General features: G+C 38.9%; 1 protein-coding gene across 1 annotated transcript in view; it reads left to right on the top strand.

Moving 5' to 3' along the window:
* cfap20dc (CFAP20 domain containing) overlaps positions 1-22,183 on the top strand; it is a 47,836-nt gene that overhangs the window by 7,625 nt on the left and 18,028 nt on the right. Inside the window, exons 7-14 of the mRNA XM_030051612.1 lie at positions 4,052-4,198; positions 5,841-6,010; positions 6,266-6,395; positions 8,646-8,744; positions 8,855-9,023; positions 10,508-10,805; positions 15,795-16,160; positions 17,908-18,147. Coding sequence (XP_029907472.1) covers positions 4,052-4,198; positions 5,841-6,010; positions 6,266-6,395; positions 8,646-8,744; positions 8,855-9,023; positions 10,508-10,805; positions 15,795-16,160; positions 17,908-18,147 — 1,619 coding nt within the window. The remainder of the gene's footprint in view (positions 1-4,051; positions 4,199-5,840; positions 6,011-6,265; positions 6,396-8,645; positions 8,745-8,854; positions 9,024-10,507; positions 10,806-15,794; positions 16,161-17,907; positions 18,148-22,183) is intronic.

Below are 22,183 nucleotides of genomic sequence, written 5' to 3'. Positions count from 1 at the left end.
TTTTAAATCTATACTAAATTATTTATATTTGACTGCTGGGTGCATCTCATTTTTCAACGTCAATATCACCATAATTAGACTGCACTCTTTTCTATACAGTTCAACTAAATTCGATAGCGCCTGCTCTGCTTATCTTTAGCTGCTAATGATAGTTGAAGATGAACACTGATGAAGGGTCAAACAGACCACCATCAAAGAGGACACAGATAGACCGTGTCATCCACTGCAGTGATGAGGAGACTGACCATCTGATATCACCACACGGTCTGGACTCATGGAATGCATTACTCAAGGCAGCCCAAATACAAAAACATGAACCAGTTTTGGAATTGGCAAAAGTCCTTGTTTAAAGAAAGATTCCATCAATCTTGTTCCATCACAAGTGTGGCAGTTTGTTCATGGTGAAAAATGTTGAGCGGATAACCTAAAAACAAAAAAAAATGCTAGAGACAAAGACATATCAAGGAGGTCAGCCAGGCAAGAACCAAGTTCATCAAGAGTCTATGCTTTAGAATTAATCTTCTGTCAGAAAAGAGCAAGTACCTTAAAGGACAAAATAAGAGACAGCCTCTTGTTCAATGCAGAGAAATGTGGGCTGATACCAAGATCAGGTCGGCAGACACATGAAAAACGGACAGCAGAATCCTTGCTACTGTCAGCTGAGATCTTGTAGGTGCAGAGGGTTACTACCGCCAGTCCTATTACTTGTATTATATCAAAGACAGCAATACCACTGGTTATGTGAGAGATGAAGATGATGAAGATGAAAATCGGTATGAGGCTGCTATGAATGAGTCCTACAACAATCTACTTCTCTTCATCAAAATCTATTTATTTGTGAAACCACATATGATGACCATTATGATGACCTTAGATGCTCTTGATTCGAGAGCATCCAAGGCTGAATCCTGATCGCAGCATCCTGGGTTCAAATCCAACCTCAGGCCCCTCTCTCTCCCCTCCCCTATGACTGTCAAATAAAGTGGAAATGCCAAAAAAAAATATCTTAAAAAAAGTAGGCTAATAGTTGCACCATTTAAAAGGCATGAGGACTGAAGATGCTATATTCAAAGCAGTTTTGCAAAAGAGAGCTGACAGTAAGAACCTAAAGCAGGGGTCACCAATCTTGTGCCATGGAGGGCCAAGAGGCTGCAGGTTTTCATTCCAACCAAGACCTCCACCAGTTGATTTCACTGATTAGCTCCTCCTTTCTGATACAAGGTGAGGATCAGTGAAATCACCTGGTGGAGGTCATTGCCACATAGTAATGTAGCCCTCCCAGCCAGCATCCACCCAGACAGGTGTACAACCTGGAATAACACTGTCTGCTCGGAGGTCAATGGAATCACAATCCAGGCAAAGCCTATAGAGCCTGTGTTTACCAAGATTTTTCCCTCACTTCCCAAAACAAAGAAGAGAAGCATTGATGGACAGCCATGAATGCTGGCAGCATACAATGGTGGTCAACAAGTTGGGCGACCATAAAGCAAGAGTCAAGCTCTTAAGACAACAAATGAGTCTCACCCTGCCAAGCAGACAAACCTCATCTGCCTCGACATGCATATCACAACAAGAAAAACAATTCATCAGTGGTTTACAGGCTTTAACATTTGTAATGAAGTGACTACCATTCCAAACCTTTTCTTTTACATCCTTTCCATAAATGCTCCAGCAACACAGTTCTTTTCTCAGCCTGTCAGTCAGAATCATGAAATCCTTAGAACTGAAGAAGATTGTCCTGGTCTGGGACTAGGCCCTGTATACAAAGGATGTAGATATCACATGGAAACATCCAGAACGTTTTGAGAACACCATCATCGTCACCAAATTTGGCAGGAAGAATTTCACACTGTCTGCACGCTCACTTGTGAAGAAACATGTTCTCTTTCCTCTCTTTCCTCTGTAACTCTTTCCACACAGGAAAGAGTTACAGTCTGCACAAGAAGAAGCTGACACTCATATGCTGTTTAATGCATTGCATGCTGCAAACTCTGGCTCAAAAGCAGGGATTGTCACAGCTGAGGACAGCAATGTTATGGTGCTCTGCCTTGCCTTTCATGACAACTTTCCATGCCCTATCTATTAGAAGTGTGGCACACAGAACTGTACAGTTTGTTGACATTGCTGATCTAGGAAGCACTTTGGGGACAGAATTTGTCACAGCTTAATAGGTCTACATGCCTTTACTAGAGTGACTGTCTTTGCTGGTCATAGAAAACTGGCTGCCCTGAGACCAGGAGACATTTTATCAACTTGGACAGTCATGGTATGTCTCAATAGAGATGTTTGAGAAGGTGCAGCAATTCATGCTGAAGGAAACAACACAAACTGCAAGCAAACTATGCTACCAGCTCATCTGCGCAAAGAGCAGAAGCTGAGTCTAGTCAGCTCCTGCCATGCAGACAGTATCTCTTTATGCATGTTTTTCATGCGAACTACAATACCAGGCAGTAATCTGGATGTACTGTGTGTAGAGTAAATCATTTGTGCCCAACCCTACAGAGAGTGGGTGGACAATTGATAATGAAGGCAAGCTAGCCATCCACTAGATGTATACACCATCAGCACTCCATATGATCTTGGAATGTTTCATTTGTAAATGTGTGCATTTCTGCAAGCCCCCAGTTTGCATCTGTCTTGCTAGTCGATTGCAATGTGCAGACTTGCGTAAGCTGCAGACAGGTACTAGCAGCAAGAGCAAGAGGTAGCCTTTGAGCTTGGAAACTCAGATGATGACAGATTTTAAGAGTCAGAAGATGAACTCTAAGGACTGAGTCAGAAGATAAACTATAATGTTTCATTTCCTTGATTTGCTTAAGTTTGTTTTGTGAATATGTCTTTTCTACTGCACAGTCAAAGTTCTCTTAAGGTAGATGTTTGGGTGCATGTGTACCTAAATTGCACTGCACTGCCAGAAGCAGTACTGTTTAATTGTATGTCTTCTATAGAGCACATTAAAATATATTCCTCACATCCCAAAGTGGCAATAAACTGTTGAATCTTGAAACTGTTTGGGGAATTATTTAAACTGCTTACTTAAACTGCTTTAAGTGTCACTGTAATAAATGGCCTATATGCTAAGATCAGCTCACAATACAAAGGCACCTCACCAAACTGCCCACTATGAAGACCATAAATGAGAGATTTCTGCCAAAGTTATTCCTCTAATTTAAGGCCCACAGTCACCTCTCACAATGAAATAGCATGAGTATAGTACACATTTCTGTAGTCCATAGAATCTGGTCAGTGCTCAGGTTTTTGGGATTTCTGTCTGGTATTCTTGCATTCTGCAGGGATAAAACTACGTATATAGGCAAAAATGTTTCATGGATGTGTGTCATGGATGGTTTGAGGATCTCCATTGACCTCCATGTTTGTCTTGAATGAAAGCTAAGAAGGTATCCTTTAAAATGATACCAAACAATATCAAAAAACACTGATAAAGGTCCTGAGGAAGAGCCTAACCCAGGATATGCACCAGTGTGAGATATACAGTAGGGGGTGGTTAACTTCATGAGCTGGAACAAAGCTGCAACTGAGGAATGCTTATCATACCATATATAATCTACAAAAATTATTGGTAAGTTTTGCCACCTTGAGTGGCACTGGTATCTGGTCTGGCCCACAGACTAACTCCCAGCAGTGCTGTCTCTTCTTTTGAAGACCTTTGATGTTACCAGTCTGTCAACTTTAATCTGAAGTTTGTATGAAACAACAATATGTGTGTGCGTGTATGACAGAGAGAAAAAGAGCAAAAGAGAGAAAATTGGCTATTTTCTCTGGTAGTTGGCTTACTGTCATTTTTCTGAGAGAACAGTGGTGGTTTTGTTTATCCCTGATATGGCTCAGCAGTGCCTGATGCAGATTGTTAGTTACGCAGTGCACATCCCAACCCTAGCTGCCAGTAGAAAATGCACTGTCATTTTGTATTTCTCAATAGATCCTTATGTTGCCTTTGCCATCTTTTGTCATGACAGTGCTATCTTAGAATATATTTTTAGTCTATTTTCAGTGTCAGGTTCCATGTGGAATTTGTCTCATTTTAATCTAGACATGTTTCTCAGTGGAGCTGGTCTCATGGACTTGATCCCTCGCAGTTGCCATTTTCAACCTGATGTAAACCACATAACCCTGGTATTGAATATGGACATGGTGCGGAAGGCAGATGTGAGGACTGGTCTTGTGAACACTGACACTGGTAGGTAAGAGCAAATCAAAGGGTTTTGATGTGATCAGTATAATAAATAATTAATAATTCACTTCATTTATAGTGCTTTCCAAGTATTCAAAGATATTTTCAGAAACAAAGCATGACATAAAACCATGTACACCTTTTTTAAGCATTACAGCAGGCTAAACTGCTGTGTTGATTTCTCAGCTGCTATGATATTATGAGAGTTACTCAAGGTGTGAGATTACACATTTGTATGCCATTGAAAATCATTGCCATGAATCAGTTACTGCTGATATCCTCACAGGGAAGCATCCAGGTGCATAAATGTGTAGATGTAGAGAACTTATTTTCTTCAAAGAGGCTCTGATGACAATCGATTTGGTTTCCTTGTATGAAATTCATGTGGACTTTTTTTTCATTTGCACCTCACTTGTACTCAGAGAGCTGCAATTATCTCCTCATATAAAAAAGACATGCACCAGTAATTCAGTTCCACTGTGCTCTGCCGCCTCTGTGGCCTTTTTTTATTAGTGCTTATTTATTTGTTCTGACAGCTGTCTAAGTCATGTTGAGTCACCCAGCAGTGCCCATAGAAATGAACAGTAACCACACACAAGGAATAGCTTTCATAATTAGCATCTGCATTATTAGCATAACATTCCTAATAATAATTAAAACGATTGCTATTAAAGTAGGCATCCAATCTAACTGTGTGAAAAAGACGCTTGATGAATACTGTTGCTTCAGTACACAATCTGTCAGGAATGGTTAAGAGAAACAAACAGCAGTTAATTTTTTCATGCAGTGATCAGATGATTCTAGTTCACTATACCAAAGACATGCCTTTCTCAAGGTCACTGAATTATCACAAAGTACTGTCATGTTGTCAGTCTAACAACCATTATTTATCCTATAATTTGCACTGTTGTTACCACACATTTGCATGGACTCTTGGCTAACTTAATAAGAAGTGTAAAATTTTCATTTTCATTTTCAGTGGAAAAAGTTTCATTTACCCCTAAGCCTGAGTCTCATGTTTGGTGAATTTATTGCATCAAAGAAGTTTAATCACAAAACCTCTTCCTTTCAACAAAATGTATTCTTCCTTCCTTTGTATATCCAATGGGATATACTAAGGAAACATGGGATTGACAATCCTGTATCCCTTAGACAATTCTTGTCTATCCCATGTTTTCTGTTTGAAGAATGGAAGTGTCTTCTCTGATGAGGATCAGACAGAAAGTATCCTTTGCTGTTGTGTCAAAAGTGATGGAAAAATCCTTCTTAGTTAACACAGTGAGAATGTAAAAGCCTTGGAAGCCACAAAAATGTGCTATGTCCATTTCAGATTCAGTCAATTTTTCCCTGTAAATATCTGAAAAATAGATAGATAGATAGATAGATAGATAGATAGATCATAGTTACATATTTGATCCAGTAATTCTGACCAATATTATGTATTTTTTAAATGTTATGCATTTCTGGATTTTGCAAGTCAGAGGTAGTTAGCTAAGAATGCTTGGAAAATTGCTTGCTCAGAATCAAACTTAGCCACTATTCATTCAGCATATTCCTCAGAGTGAGATCATGGGAAATTTATAAAGGAATGTCCAGCTATGCACTAAACATAGAACTTAATATTGGTTGATTAATCATTTCTTTGCAGCACCAGATCAGTCTGCCACAAGTAGGACAGCCAGTTTGCAAAAAAACAGGCCGCAGGGTTTCTCACACACAGCCTTTGGCACAAGGGTTTCAGGACCGCCTCCTCAAACTGGAAGGAAAAACAATCCCTCAGGGGGAATGGATGGAAGTGCAACCCATGCCCTGAATATGGTAATCTCTTCCTACATGAATCATAATATGAGAACAGTAATCCCTGTAAATCATGTTGGAACACTGGTGTTGTATAGAGAAAGGAGGTGTGGTTGGCTTTTACACACAGTAAACTGAAAATCTGCAGTTTTCTGAATTGTGTTTGGTCATTGTTATTAGTTTTTATATCTTCTATAGAGTAGTTAATTTTTGGTGCTTTCAACTTAAACATTTCCAATTCATGTTATGCTGTGATACATTTGCTGTGCCCCACAGGGTCCCAACTCTAGTGCTAGGAGAGTCCAAAAAGTTGCCAAAGACAGCATTGCCAGCCCAAGTGAAAAATCATCACATGGAGAGCCTTGCCAGACTCCTTGTGAGAGCAAATTTGGATTGGCGCTCATAGGTAAGGGCATCATTGTTTAAAACATTTTCAACATGCTTTCCAAGCACACATAAATATGTCCTGGTTTTATAGTGTCCAGTCCACACTGAGCCACTGAACACTGCTTAAAACACCCACTGGCAATGCACCTTGCATTCCTAGTTCCATTTTGTTGTTTGGTAGTGTATTTTTCTTACTTTCACTGATGTAAAGAACCAAGATGAGATAAACCAGATAAAGAAAAAAAGAATAAAAAGATGGCAATGTACAACTAAATAAAGGCAAAATGTGATCAACATTTAACCAGCAAAACTAGAGACAAGCAGATAAGAGTATAGCATACTGAAAATCACTACTGATGCTCTTGTAGTAAGAATCTCAATCAAGCAGGTTTACTGAGGCAGGCAATTCCAAATCCCAGAATCCCAAAAAACAAGGGCCCAATAGCCTTTTCTCATAAGTTTAGACTGTGGAGAGCCAAAAGCCGTCTGCCTTAGGACATCAGGCTATGAGCCAGCACATATGCACATGTGCCTTAAAAGTGATCAGTAAAATCTTAAAATCAATTTGGAAAATACACAAATGATGCAGAGAGGTTTATACTGAGATTATCTCTCACCCTAGTTCTAGTTAAAAGTATAGCAGACTGCATAAATATGCAGTCTAATATTAGAGTAACTGTAGATGAGACAGGAACTTATGAAAGCATGGATGACTGATGACTTTCTCTAGGTCTGCAAATATCAAAAATAACTTTTTTCATATGGTAAAAGTAAGATTGAGCAACAACTTTAAATTTGTTATTTTGAACAGAGTCAAACACTACCCTATTGGTTTTCGGCAAAATGTTTTCATGTTTGCTGACAGACAACCAAGATTTTCCACAATAACTTAAGCAAAGATAGAGGAACCAAGTAAAACTATTCCAGATTTGTTGTCAGGAGATAACATTCAACCAGGGTGGCTAACAAGCAGGAATATTTGGTATTTGCAAGCATGTACAGTTGTGTGTTATTGTGTGTGAAGAGATATTGTGTTTGCGAATAATGTGACCAAGAAGAAGCATGTAAATTAAGATAGAACTACTATGAGAAGGTTAGTGACTTTCAGTATAGCAGTGTCAACTGTGGGAATTTAAAAAAAAGAAAAAAGAAAAAAAAATAATTTCCGCTCAGATACTCTACTAACTGAATATAGACAAATTTATTTACTTTGGATAGGAATGGGAGGCTGGACAAGAGCATGATGATACTAAGCCAATGGCCAAGAAGCTCTTTATGGTAGATAAAATACAATTTCCTCCGTAAGTCTTATAGGAACACTATCTAGAGGACGTGAAGGGGAGTGTGGAATTGAATAATATTCTTGATATGAGATAACTCTACTTTGGTCAAGTACGACCCACAAAAAATAAAAAATAAAAAATAAAAAATAAAAAAATGCCAGTTCTCTGGAGGTTGTTAAATGCTTTTCTTGGAAACATAGGAAATTATTAACCGAAGTATAAGTAGACAAGGGTCATTGAGGGAAAATGATTATATGAGGTCAATTATAATAATTAAAATATTAGACATCACAAATTAATGATAAATAATAGTGTAAGATTATCCAAATATTGAATTGGATATAATAGTAATCACCTATAATTTTACCTGGCAAATGGTATATTTCATGATTTTTCTTTTTTAGTCTTTATTTTTTACCTTTTTATCTCCTTTGATATTTGTCTTTATAGCCTATCCACAGACAGACAAGTTCATTCAACACATTCTGTGTACCACACGCCAAGCTACTTCCTGATACATGAATGTATCACATACAAACATAGAGCTGGCTTATGACTCTGTGATTTCTGTCATATGCCCTCCTGCGTGTGCAAACAGCTGTTAGAGTTCTGCATGGCCATAACAATGTATACTTATGTATGAACAGACAAACCATTGAACACAGAGCCCAGCTCATATAGAAGCACTCCTCCCAAGCTCCTAATAACAGCTATTACTTGGTAATGCAATGTCTTTTGAGCATGACTAAATGCAAAAGGATGATTAATATTCTTTCATTCAACTGATTGTAATGTAGCTGGCTTCATTTTCTCTGCACTGAATGATTGTAAGGAGCTCAGTGACTGAAATGGCTTCATTAATGGGGTTTTGACATTGCATAATCAGATCATAGATGTGCTTCGTGCAAGCTTAAAAAAACATTGTTATTTGACTGTTTTGGGTCAGAAAGCTCTACCATTGCTAATGCTCATAGTACTTCATATAGGGACATCTGGCACCTTACAGCCCCATCCCCCAAAAGATAGGCAGGGCTCTAAGAAGCTGCGGATCCATAGTTCTGTGCGAGAAAGGCTAGCGTCTTCAGGTGAGCCATGTGCGTTACATATTATATTCTCTGGTATGTTGGAATATAGTGTATAGTGGGTTGAATGTGTAATGGTTTAATGAATTCTTGTGCGTAATTTTGATCAACAGCCCCTCCTGTGAGAGAGACTGTAGAGATGTCCATCTCCCCGTCTAGCAGGCCAGAGAGCATCCAAAAACCTCTTACCCCAACTGAGAAGAGTGGACATCAGATATCAGGTCAGACTGTCATTGCTGCAAACGGAGAGGCTGCAGGACACTGTCAGCACCAGGGAGACAAGTACATGTTGAGACTCTGAGAGGGATGGTTAGAATAGTTGAAAAGGGGGGGATGGGAAAAGAAAGAGAACAAAAATATTGAGTGAGTATCATTCTGTACTGCCTGTCACACTGAGGGAAAAAGGTAACGCACAAGTCTAAATGAGTCTCGTGTATTCATGCTACATACTACCTTCTTATTTTACTTTTTTTGATCGAGTATAAGCCATATTAACGCTATGAGAAGGATTTTAGTTGAAAAATCGTACGGTCACAAAGTGAGCGCATGTGGTCTGAAGCTCGTTTATGGACATTTCCCCACAGCAGTAAGCTTTGCAGCAGCCCGGCCCACAGACTAAATGCAGTTAGTTCATTAATGGTAATGTGGCACATTAAGTATAAGTCAGAGGGACATCTCCTGGGCCCAGGGTTCGCCACACAGCGAGCAATTAGAGAAGTGATTACACTGTCCAGATTCAGAAGTAGAGAGGTGTTTTTATCGTGGAGCTCGGGCCTATCATGGAGTTTTAGGATTGAAACTAGAGTTGCATGTTGCATTTTATAGGCCTTGAATTTTAAGTTTTCTTTGCTGTCTCCATTGTTCTTAATCTGTCCATTGTTTTTTAATGTATGCACTTACCAGCAAGAAAAAAAAAAAAGTTAGATGCCTCAGCCTTGCTGTAAGATTTTTAGAAACCACAATCATGCTGATCAAATGGGATAACTAGAGCAATGAGGAACCATTATCAGTTTGGGCAGGAGGTCTTTTCCCAGGTGTGTTTTTAAGACCCTGGGGATAAAGCCATCATTTTATGAGTGATAATTTAGCAGCAGAATGGCATCCTCGCTACTGATGATGTTTGTATGCCAGTTAATGTGTGCAGCTCTGCCACTGCAAAGTGTTCCTCACTATTAGCCTTGTTTTCAGTACTGCAGCTCTTAAGTGTGTTTGAAATTATCATTTAAGCATTAGCATGGCACAGCTATTAACAAAATCTGCAAAAAATACATCTATAGAGGGGAAATTAATGATCAGCTCTTGACAGTCATCATAAAATCCATTTCACTCTTACAAATTGTTATTGCAAATTTTTATTTGCATATATGAAAATAAACAAAGAACAACATAAGCTGCATGATAAAAAATGGAAAAGGAAAGGAAAAGGAAAAGAAAAGATTACTCATTGTAATTAGATTCATATCACTATTCTCTATTCAGTCTTGGCACAAGAGAAGCAGGAGATTCTTCTTCCATTTGTTTTCTCATGCATTCTGAATTTGAGTGTTAGTCATGTGTTTGTGTTGATTATGATTTATACACTTGAAGCCCCAAACTCTATGTGATTGTATAACACAAATAAGTTACAACCAATGCAGTTTCAAAAAGAGAATTTACTCCTGTTTAGGATAAAAAATGAAACTGTAAGTAATATTAAAATGTTTGCTAGTAAAGGAATGCAGTGATTTTTCTCTTTCTTTTATTCTAGATGTGTTGTTGTGCCACAGTCCTGCGAAGGAAAGTGCCGATGACATTCTGACACCAGTAGAGTCATCATCCTGCTGTTCCAGGCCAGGTTTCTCCTTTGAAAGCAGCCTTTGGGAGAAAGATGAGGAGTGTGAGCCCCAGCTGATCCTGGGAGAGGAGGTGTTTACTTTCTCATCCCCGCCTCACTCAACCAGACGAGGGCAGGGACATAGTGACCAGGAGACCATGGAGATGAGAGACAGTCAGGTTCAGAGGAAAAGTGGGGGGCGCAATGAAGCCCAACCCCAGGACGATTTTATAGGTAGTGAAAGTGATGAGGTACGTGAGTTGATAGTGAGACACACACATGAACACTCACATGCAAATATACACATACATATGCTGTGTTGATACACATTCATGTGACTAAGTGCATCATCTATATATAACGATATGCTGCTAAGGCACTTAATACCATCAGCTTTAAATAAGCAAACCTCTTGCTTAACATCACATGTATTATTCTGTGTAAACTATAAAATCCAAACATATAATAGTTCCCTATAATAACTAAATTCTGAATACATTACCTTATCAATGTATATTAGATACTAAAAAGTTGGCACAGCAATATCATCAGGACATTTATGTTTGGTTCTGAAACTTGTCAGTGTTTCCCCTTCTATAGGCTGTGGTGAGCGCCCCACCCACCACAAGGACAGGGTGCCATACCACTCAATCTGCGCATTTTGTGCAGTATTATAAAATAATTTCGAATTATTATACGGGTTGCCAAGCGTCCCGCAAAATACATATAATTCTGTAATTGGAAGGTTACATGTCTGAGTAGCATGCACCACATTAGGGTTGCACTCATGAAACGACATCATTCTCACAAGACTGAAACGACTGGTTAACCTAACCCTGGTTCTGTCGGTTTGTTACGTGCATTTCAAAGTGTAAATCGAGCAGCAAAGGAGCAGCTTGTGTTTATATGCAGCAACTGTGGGGCACACACACTTCAGAGGGTCTTTATGGTTTACATCCTCTCTGTTTTCTTCAATTTAATGGGATTGTTACAATGCATAACAGAAACATCCACCCTTAAACACACTAACAATGTTAAAAAAACAAACAAACAAAAAAAAAAAACATTTATTGTCAATATACCTTGCATTCCTGCATAAGTTTTGTTGTTTGGTGGTATATATATATTCTTTTAAATTGTTGTGACTAAATCAGCATCTCTTCCTCTTTCATTATTGATATCTGTCTGTATGATTGTTGAACATTGGTGCAGAATGGTGAGCCTTGAAAGAAGCCTTTCCTCTTCAATTCTGATAGTTTGATATGAAGTATTTTTAGGATTTTATCCTTAACTCCATTGTAGCTGCACTGTAAATAGGTCATACCATCCCCTAGTCCATAGTGCAACATAAAGACATCTTTTTTGAGTAAGTGATGTGATTCGAAACTCACTGTCTTGCAATTGCTATTGCTCTTGCTATCATTGCTACTCTCTCCACCCACATATGAAACCAGTTTGGATGCAACAAATCTTAGAAAATTCTACTGGGAATATTGAAAGGCATTCTGCGAAATCTAGGAAATCTCTAACTAAAGCAGAAGTACAGGAGGTTAAAAGTGAAATACAGCACTTTATCACAAACTGACATCAATAAAATGACTCATTAAAAATCCGTAATTCATAATCTGTCCACAGCGCAGCACTTTTTATCTGAAGAGATATCTTTGCAGCTTAAGTTCCTCAGGGGGACATTGTTTAACTGAACAGCCACAAAACAGAGGTTTCAGGCATATTGGTGGTCTAAAGTATATGCCATATAGCCAGGACATCCCAGGCTTTTTTCCCCCTTTCTTGATTATTAACACCAACAGACATTGTTACTATTTACAGACATAAAGACACAAGGACATTACATTGCTGTGTGATATTAGGAAATGGGGTCCCGTGGAGGAGGGTAGACATAAGAAAAAGGAATGATAATAATACTGATAATGATAACAGAAATATTATAGAGCTAATAGTAACAATAACATCATCAACAACAACAACAACAACGATAATGACAATAATAACAATAATAACAGTGATAGTAGTATAGCAGCCAGTGTAATAATTGTAATCATAGTAATCATAGTAATCATAATAATACTCCAAACCATTATATACATAAAAAATGGAGTGGGCACAGGAAAAAAAAATAGAAATGGTAACCAAATGTTGGTAATAATGGTAATAATAATAATAATAACCATAATAATATAAAATATATAAACAAATTAATAAATATAATAGAAAACACTGAAAATGTAAAAACATAACAAGCAGAAAATCAACAACAGTAAAGAAATAAAACATCAATAAGCACACCCCCGCAGGTGGTGTGCTGGGCTGGCCCACCCTGGGTGACCCCCAACCCCTCACCCCTCCACCTCTCCCCACCTCTTCTGCCATCACATCATATTACATTTGTTTTTCTTCATTTCTCTTCTCTCCTCTTTCTCCTTTTTTTTCTTTCTTTTTCTCCCTCTCCAAAACTGATTATCTCTTTGTTGCCCATGACATGACATATATAAAGATATAATAAACAAAAAAATGTGTTTATTTCACATAATGAAACAATCATCACTGAACTGTATTAAAAACATTGATCAAAGCCTGATTAAAATCTGATCAAGGATTATGGGGGTGGGGGGAGGTGTGAGGTGATGAAGAAAGCAAGAAATCACAAATATCCTTTCAGGTTAGGTTATCCTCATTTGTTGGCAACAAAATCTATCTACATTCACACTGGATCTTCTATGATCATAGGGAAAGTTCATGATAAAGATGACTAATGTGTCTTTGTAGATATCTTGCTGCCCTAGCTAAGCTAAATATTTTTTTTTGATGTACAAGCCCCTGGTTAGTTGCCATCTGACACTAGTTGGCCTTTTTTTGATTTCCATTCATCTGTGGCAGGTTGTTCCTCTCTCAACTTCAGGCAATATCTTCTTTCAAGGTGTTGCATCAGGCTCTTACAATTCTTTTTGAGCAAACTTTTGTTATTAAACATAAAGAAATATAAAAATAAAAAGACAAAGCAACGAACTTTATCTGTATCTATTAGTTTGAGTGATAGAGCATGCAACAGGCAAAGCAGGTAAAACTTATTAAACCTTCAGGGATATGCTGATAGATGTGTACAATAACAAAGACACGTATAGATCATGCAAACTACATTCATCCTTGCTCATAGTCACATACCACCCACACACTTATTGATGCATGCCCCCAGCGCACAACCTGATGCATTCCAACCACACATGCACACCCACATGCACGAAGACATAGGGCCCTATCTTGTGCCACCCGCTATCCGCCGTTATGCCGACTCCGTCATTTGCGCCTGGAGGTGTGTCCGTGGGCGTGTTTCATGCGCTATCCCTAAAGTTGCTATCTTGTGCACACACTTTATAGCGGATAGAGGATAGCGGGTGGTCCTGACCACCCGCTATCCGCTATCCCTAAAATTTGGGCTGTTACGAGAGCGCGCCCAGGCGGCTTCAGTGCATGCCCCGACGGAGCCTCGCCACACACACGGTCGGACTGATACCGGGACGCCGCCGGAATGGAGTATATTACTCATATAAACTGTTTAGAGGAAAGATTGTTTTAATTGGACACTTACGCCAGCATGTTTCATTGTTTTATCATAAGCCAGCAGCTGTGCTATAGCCTATTTTTATTTTCAATATTTTATTTGCCCAATCTACCTTGTCAATACATTAGTTTACACGTAGTTCCACCTCTGCCTCTTGTGTGTCTGTGGTGTGGCCCGGGGATTTTACTCAATCTGTACAGCTTTGTGACACGTCCACTTGGACACATGTGGCTCCACTGAATTAACTCGCCTATAATATAATATATAATATGTATATAAAGCCAACTTGCTTTAGCCTCAGTAGAAGCCCTGAGAAAATCTACCTCCCTCTCTCCATCGCGGGTTTAGGATTTAGGATTTGGGATAGCGCATCCTGCCCTTAAAGGCAATGGCACCTGGCACACTGATTGGTTTAACTGGCGTAACGCCCAAAACACGCCTATACATAATATAGCGGGTAGCGCAGGTGTTTTGCTGATAGCGGGAGTTGCACAAGATAGCAACTTTTACGGGGGAAAAGTTGCTAAATCCGCAAATAGCGGGTTTAGGGAGTCTGGCGCAAGATAGGGCCCATAATCTGCAAACCCACATGCTCACAACCACACCCATTTCTGGGCTTCCAATAATAATTGTAGTTTGTATTTCACTTACTTATGAAAATGTTAAAGCACAAAAACAAACAAAACAAATGACAGATTGAGCTTATGAGCTAAAAAGCCAAGGGGCTTATGATAATAGCTCACCTGCAAAATGAAGATCAAAGATGGAACAAAAAAATCAAGGGAAAAAAAGAGAGCATGGGGGTGGGAGAGAAAAAGAGACAGAATGAGACAGAATGTATGGCATTCTCTTCTAAGGGAAACTTCGGGAAGTTTAATTCATGAGAAAGGTCCTACGTTTACATTTGAAATGGTTAACTTAAGCGTAAACATAACCCTAACCCTCTTCCACAGTCAAGATCCTTTGCATGTCATGGAGAGCTACTAATGAGTTGTCTGTATTGTCTGTATTGTCTGGATTTTCTGTATACAGAAGGTGCAGGTTAATGGATTTGTAATTTTGATCTTCTGAATTAATTGGAAGTAGCATTTGTAAATAAAAATGCCAATATCATATATATTTGGCAAGCTCAGTTATATGATCAATCAATTGTTTAGTAATTCATCTTATTCATATTATCAGTTCAGTTATAAAATTTATTAACAAGTTTGAGTACACAGTATCGTACCAAAACAGCACAAGTGTTGAGAAGAAACAAAACAAATGCTATGATCGGTGAGGGAACAAATAATTTCTTCTACCTTGTTGTTTTGATTTTGCAATGCAGATTCTGCCCTTGGGCTAACTGTGTACTTTGAATTCAAGGTGGAAAAGAGATGAGCAGAGTTATAGAGCATCTGATTAGCCTTGCTCAGGATAAGGTTAGTTTAAGGCTGAGCTACCAACACCTGATAGATCCCAGCGATTCAGTTCACCGACTTTATTTATCCTTATTTTTTCTGCTGGCATTACAAAATTATAAAATTTACTTCTGTACATTTTCTATAAATCATTTTGGAAATAATCATTTTGGAATAATAACTTTGGGGTCATGACTCATTTTTACAAGCTTCATTTCAAAATGTTCTGTGTTCACTTACACTATCCATATTTCTTCCAGGATGGGATGTTCTTCCATCAGACAACTACTGTTGACTCTAGTCCTGCCACTCTCAAATTTCCTGATCCAGCTCTTGATGTCCATCTGAAAGTCCAACCTTGGACTCATAGCGCAAACCAAACATTGCCCAAAGAGCTCAGCCCAGCCACCACCAACATGCACACTCATTCCCCTTCCAGTAGCAGAGTTGAACCAGCTGGCATAGTGCCGAAACGCTGCCTCTCACCCAGCGGTAACAGACACAGCCACAAAATTTGCCCATGTGGACCAAGGATTGTGAGCCAGGTTCTGGATGAGAGGAGCAGTGCATCGTTTTGTAGGAGATTTCTGCAAGAAGTTAACCTTGAAGACTCGAGACAGCACAAGGTATTGCTTACATTTCAAATTCAGCTCACCATCAGGCTTCATCACCATGCTGTGACTTTGGAGGATGGTGAGACAGAAGCACAAGACTCTTAGAGAAAAGGTCTCTTGGCCTTATCATTTTGAAGTTCCACCACATTAATTGGTGGTTAACAAAGTGAGCAGCTGTCAAATGGCCATCACGCTGAATTACCTTAACTGTGGCATGCTCGATGAGGTTGATTGAACAACCACATGTCTAATACCAAAATGCTACAAGAGGTGATGGCCAACAAGCATGTTTATCTATGATTTCTCACCCAGATGTCACATTGATACCTACAAAATTAGCTTGATTTCCTTACAAACATTGTCCACATCAGTGTTGCCAAGTTTTTTTTTTTTTTTTTTTTTTTTTTTTTTTTTTGTAATTCTTTTTATCATTACTGGGGGAAAAGGAGCAAGCACACATTTAAAAAAATGTTTTGATGATGTGTATTTCAATGGAGGGTATTATTGTATTTCAAAGAAGGGTATTAATGTCACTACTACTTTGTATGACTGTTGTCTGTGACTTTTATCTTCTAATGGAAAATGTAATCAGTCTTTGGATACCTAGGCCAAATGTGCTCTTTTTTTCCATAAAAGATGTACTGGACAGGATACCTGCCTGCTGTTAATCCCCTTGTTCCTCCCCACATGATATTGTATAAATGAGAAACCTGTGAAGAGAATGCATGACCAAATTTTCAGACAGGCAAAAAAAAAAGTAAGAACCTCTGCAGCACATCTCTCTACTCACCTTGAGCAAATGAGGTTTGATTTGAAAATAATAGAAGCTGGAAGCTGAAACTGGAAGGAAGGTGCCTGTTGACAGAGAATAGATATAACAGTGTCAGCGCACATCTTCTGTGGATGAGCCTGGCTTTAATCATCTAATTTAAATGTTGGTAGGGGCACGGTTGGTTTTGTAGGCAGGTTAGGGGATGGAGCGGCTTGTTTAATGCTCAACCTTGTGCTCAGCCTTTGGCGACATGTCCTGTCTGGCTGTCTCTCCTTGCTCATATTAAAGTGTGATGCATCATTGATTTAGACAACTAAAGGAGACTTGCAAAAATGTTTGTCATGCTGTGCCAAGGAGGATTTCAGAGCATAGACTGTCTCAACTTGAGATGGACCCCTGCTTCTGTTTAGGGGATCTGAGCTTAAAGGACAGTCAAGTGAAGGGATCACAAGGCCACAGGGGAGACTGGTCACTAGGTTGTTGCTTCCCACATTCACACCACTCACCTTTCCCTACCCTGCTGAGATGTACCCCAACATACCTGTGACAATGCGGCTACTGTCTGCTGACCTGTGCAATGTGAGGTGGGAAGCATGCAGCGAAAGCTGTGATTGAAAGGTTGTCAGAGAGATATGACAAGGTGTTTGTTTCCCTCCCTCCGGCTCTGTCTTATTGAGTGTCACTGCTTCTTAACACCAGGCTGCCCTGCACCTCTTGTCAGACAAACCAAGTGCCCATAGTGCTCTCCTAAATCAATAGCTGCACAGTTAAAAGACATTTTCTCAGAATGGAAAGCTAGTGGCTTGTGTCCAGCCTTGCCTTGAGCTCTGTATGGGACCAAAACTTGCTGCTGTGTGGATGCACAAAACAGTGTATCAACTTTATGAATTATTTTTTTGAGTGACTGTGACTATGCGCAATTTTAGGGTCAGGGTAATTTGGAATGCCTCAAAATAATAACATCTGCTTTACTGTTGTTGGTTTTAGGAAGATGATGAAAAGAGACAGGAGCCTGTTGATTCCAGCACTGGTGATTTGCACAAGCTCAGCAATATACGAACACAGGGGGATGACGATGAGGAGCTAAGAATGCTGGCCAGTCTAAAGCGGGAGCAGGAGGGAGATGAATGTGGAGCATCGGGCCTCAGTGCATCACAGATCCACCATTGTAATATCAGCATCAGTATGAGCAGTGATGACACCACTACCTGGACCCACATCCCCATGGTCTGTACCATCATAATCTGATTACTTTTCCCTAACTGATCTTTTATTGTTCAGTCTTAACCAACAAAGAACCCCGATGCATAGATGTCCTCCACTGTCTGCTGCCATTTGTAGGGGGTTGGCGCTCTTTCTCTATTCCAAATTTGTGTGACCCTGGCTCATCCTCGCTCTTGCTAATTTCCATATCAAGCACCCAGCTTATGTCATCATGAAGTGGTAATGCGGGTCTTTCTCTGGTGTATTCCCTGCATTAGAAAGATAATGAAGATAGAAACACATTAATTGGCCTCTCACAGCTTTTAGAAGTACACCACCACAATACCCTTGGTTCCCCTGTGAATAAAAATATTTAGGTCACTTGAAATTATCCCCAGAGGTCTTTTTAAAATACAAAGATGGTGTAGTTTGCTTCTGGCTATTGAAGGTCATTTAGATCTATGGTCCATTAACATAAGTGCATTGTACTTGTGAAGAGAGAACATTGCCCTGGCTGGCCTTACTGGGCTCCCAGCAGGATCTCCAGTGAATACAATCATTACCAAAGCTGTAGCCATAGGACTATTGCCATCACTGTTCATATGGGTAATCTGTTAATAGACTAATACTCAAGCAGAGCACGACGAAAAGTAGCCTCTCCTCAGGGATTACAATTTCATGCTGCCTGATATGAAGAAGCAATGATGTGGCCACCAGTAAAAACATGTATCGTTAGGCCTTGTGCACAGTTCTCCACAAGGATAGTGCAAGGTGTAAATGGAATTTGATCAAACAGGCTCTCTCTCTCCTCACCTTGTAGTGATGTAGCTAGAATCTGATAGCTTTTGTGCTTCAGAATTTTAAATGCATGTGGCAACAGCACCACCATCAGCATATCAAGGAAATGTTTGTCATGTTTTACCATTAAGTAAAAGACAAAGAAAATTAACCCTAAAATAAATACTTGATATAGCAATGTGGCTTTGGTGACCTTGTAATAAATATAATACAGTTTTGGCTTTAATCCCTCTTATTTCACCTACAGTGTTTAGTCTTTTCTAGTTTTAAAAAATAGAATATTGATGAGACTCTTCCAAATCCAGAAACAAGCACTCCAAGGCAAGTCAGTTTAAATTCAGGACTTTTCCCAAATTATAATTTGAAAATATGATATGATTTCTTTATTCAGTGTTTACTTAATTATCTTTTTTGTGCCTATGTTCAAAAATCTTTAAGTATCTGTTTAAATTAATGCAGTTCCCTCTATAGTCCACCACAAGTACTGTCTTTCAGTCTCTGCAGACATTAAAGGTTTCATCCCACCCTTAGCCACTCCTGAAAAATTTGCCCTGCAGTTTTTGCAGTCTTTGTAACCAGAATGAGGCAAGCTTGCTGGGCCAGGTGTAGTTACAGGAGAATTATTATCTCATGTTCCAGTCGATGATAAAATGACCATGACATTTAGTCATAAATGGTAGTGATTAAATTCACTTTGCTGGGATCTTTCAACATTTTTTTTAGTCATACATGGATATTAAACAGTTAAATATTGTAGGTTCCTTTGTGTTTATTGCTTATTAATTTTCCAAGTACCTTCAAGGTAAAAGGAAATGGTTGTCATTGAAAATGAATTCAAATGAATATAGAGAAAGCAGTAGGTCAGCATGGATCACTGTGTTGGGTCACAAGGGACCCCCAACACCTGCAGGCCTCTTCAGATGATTGACTGACTCAGTCCTCATTCCTACAAGGTAGCATCCTCATTCTCTAGTCATCTGGTCAATGGTAGCATATTTCACCCACTATGATTTTGCAACATCAAGGGGACAGTTTACCCAAAATATCAATTAATAAAGAAATCAATAAATGGTAATAATCCCATTTACAGTCTATCTATCCAGATAGTTTCTGAGTGACTTGGTGAGGTTTCGAGTATTCTGCAACCTTCACTGTCTCCAATACAATGCCTTTACAATGACCCAGGCATTTATTGTCTCCTACTGGGCATATAGGTACAGGTTGCCAGCGCTCTTTAGCAGGAAATCCTTCCCAATGAAACCCCTCCCACCAAGGGCTGTGGAGGAGTCATTGCAACATCTGGTGAATTTTTCATATGTAACTTTTTAACAATTTGAGCTCCACAAACACATACTCAGTCAGCCCTGTTGTATTGTGGTGGTTGGAAACAGAAAATATCACAGATAAGTCAAAACTTTGCAAAATCACAGAGAAACTATCTGCATTGGTAGACTGCACTTGGGGTAAGTGGGAAAATGGCTTCTTGTGTATTTTGGGCGAACTGTAAAGTTCTTGTGAAACTGTATTTTCAGAGAATCGTATTTCCTTACTTTGATGTATTTCTTGCTGAAGTAGAATTCTGGGGCAAAACAAATTTCCCCCATGAGGTATCAGAAAAGGTGCATCATATCTAAATGTGGAGAAGGATCATTCAAAAGTTTAAGCCAATGGGATTGCAGCTTTATTTAATGGATAGAGAGGTGCTTAAAAACCTGTGTTGTTAAAAGACATTTTTGTTCACATCTACTTGTGTAGCACAGGGTTACATTATGAGGTGACCGTTAAAGCAGTGAAACCATGAAATGTTTTTCACAAAATAAAAAGCAATCAGGTTTTGATGTTAGGAAAAACTTTTGCAAGAGAGATAAAATTGTCAAGTTTTGGGATATATTGTCAAGTAGGTATATACTACATATGGACATTTATTCACTAATGTGGATAAAGTAATTTGTCATTTCATGGGGACTTTAATAGTACCATAGTAATGTTAGGATGTATACATATGATCACCTCAGACAATGTGATGTCACCCATTTCCCAGTCTAGAATCAACAATTCTGAAGAAGTAAAGGACTATTTCAAAAATGCCATTACAATTTTAGAGAAAGTTGATACAGCTCAGCTGATGTCTATTTTGAACCACAACATAATTTTGAAAATTTTCAGTCTGAATTTAGAGCACTTCACAGCACAGAGTCTGTTCTGCTCAAAGTAACTAATAACCCTCCATTAGCAGCAGATGCACTTCTAATTATGCAATTCTAATTCTGTTAGACCTAAGCGCTGCCTTTGATACAGTTGATCATGCAACTTTAATTTACCGTCTGAGGCACTGGGTTGGATTCCAGATACAATGAAATGGTTCAGTTCCTACCTCGCCAATAGAAAATTTTCCGTCACCATAGATAACTCATCATCATCATCATCCTCAGTACAGTCAATTTTAGGTCATTGTCATTGTACATGCTCCCACATGGTCACATTATCTATTAATATATCAGTATCTATTTTCATTACAGTTGATGGCTGTACGGTTAGGGTTTTTCTGGGCTGTTTTTGTGGCTTCATTAATCCATTTTGGGGATGATACAGTATGTTAGCCAGCTGGACCTTGAAAGCAAACTTTAGCCAGACTTTATAATCCCTCAGCAGTAAAATAAATAAATAAATAAAAACATATTTTTCAATTATGATAACTATAAACAGTAGACTCCACTAATCCAAACCCTACAGGAATTTCATTGTTTCTGGAGACTGAAATGTTTTGATGATGAAAACATGCATGACAAAACTGTATTTAAATGATTTGCAAATTATTTACTCATAAGATTACCTGCATTATGCCATTTCATAATTTATTTACAATTCTGAAACTTATGTGTGCTTTGTGGAGACGTTTTTAGACATGACATTAACTAGCTCAGGTGGACCAGCCATATGGCTGTTATCAGTCCTTTTCTCCTCCTCTCAAAAGTTTTTTGCCAAAATCCGTACCATAGCTCAAGCTCCTTCTGCCTCTTTTCTTATTCTTTAAAAGAAGTATTCTCCCCCTCCCATTCCTGAAAGGTCACAGTAGCAGAATGAAGTTAGTGAGTGCAACAGCCGAGGCATGTGTTATGGTGGCAGTGGTGGAATGTGTTATGGTGTAGTGATATATAGGTTGGACAATCCATGAAAGCTACTTTTTAAGCAAAAAGTATGAATTTCTCAGTTCAGCTTGTTTAATTTGTAAGTTCAGAACCCTCAGGTCCAGATAAATGGG

This window comes from Myripristis murdjan, chromosome 5, assembly GCF_902150065.1.
Source record: "Myripristis murdjan chromosome 5, fMyrMur1.1, whole genome shotgun sequence".
NCBI lineage: Eukaryota > Metazoa > Chordata > Actinopteri > Holocentriformes > Holocentridae > Myripristis > Myripristis murdjan.
Note: the sequence above shows the minus strand (reverse complement) of the source record. Positions and strands in the feature narration are given on the sequence as shown.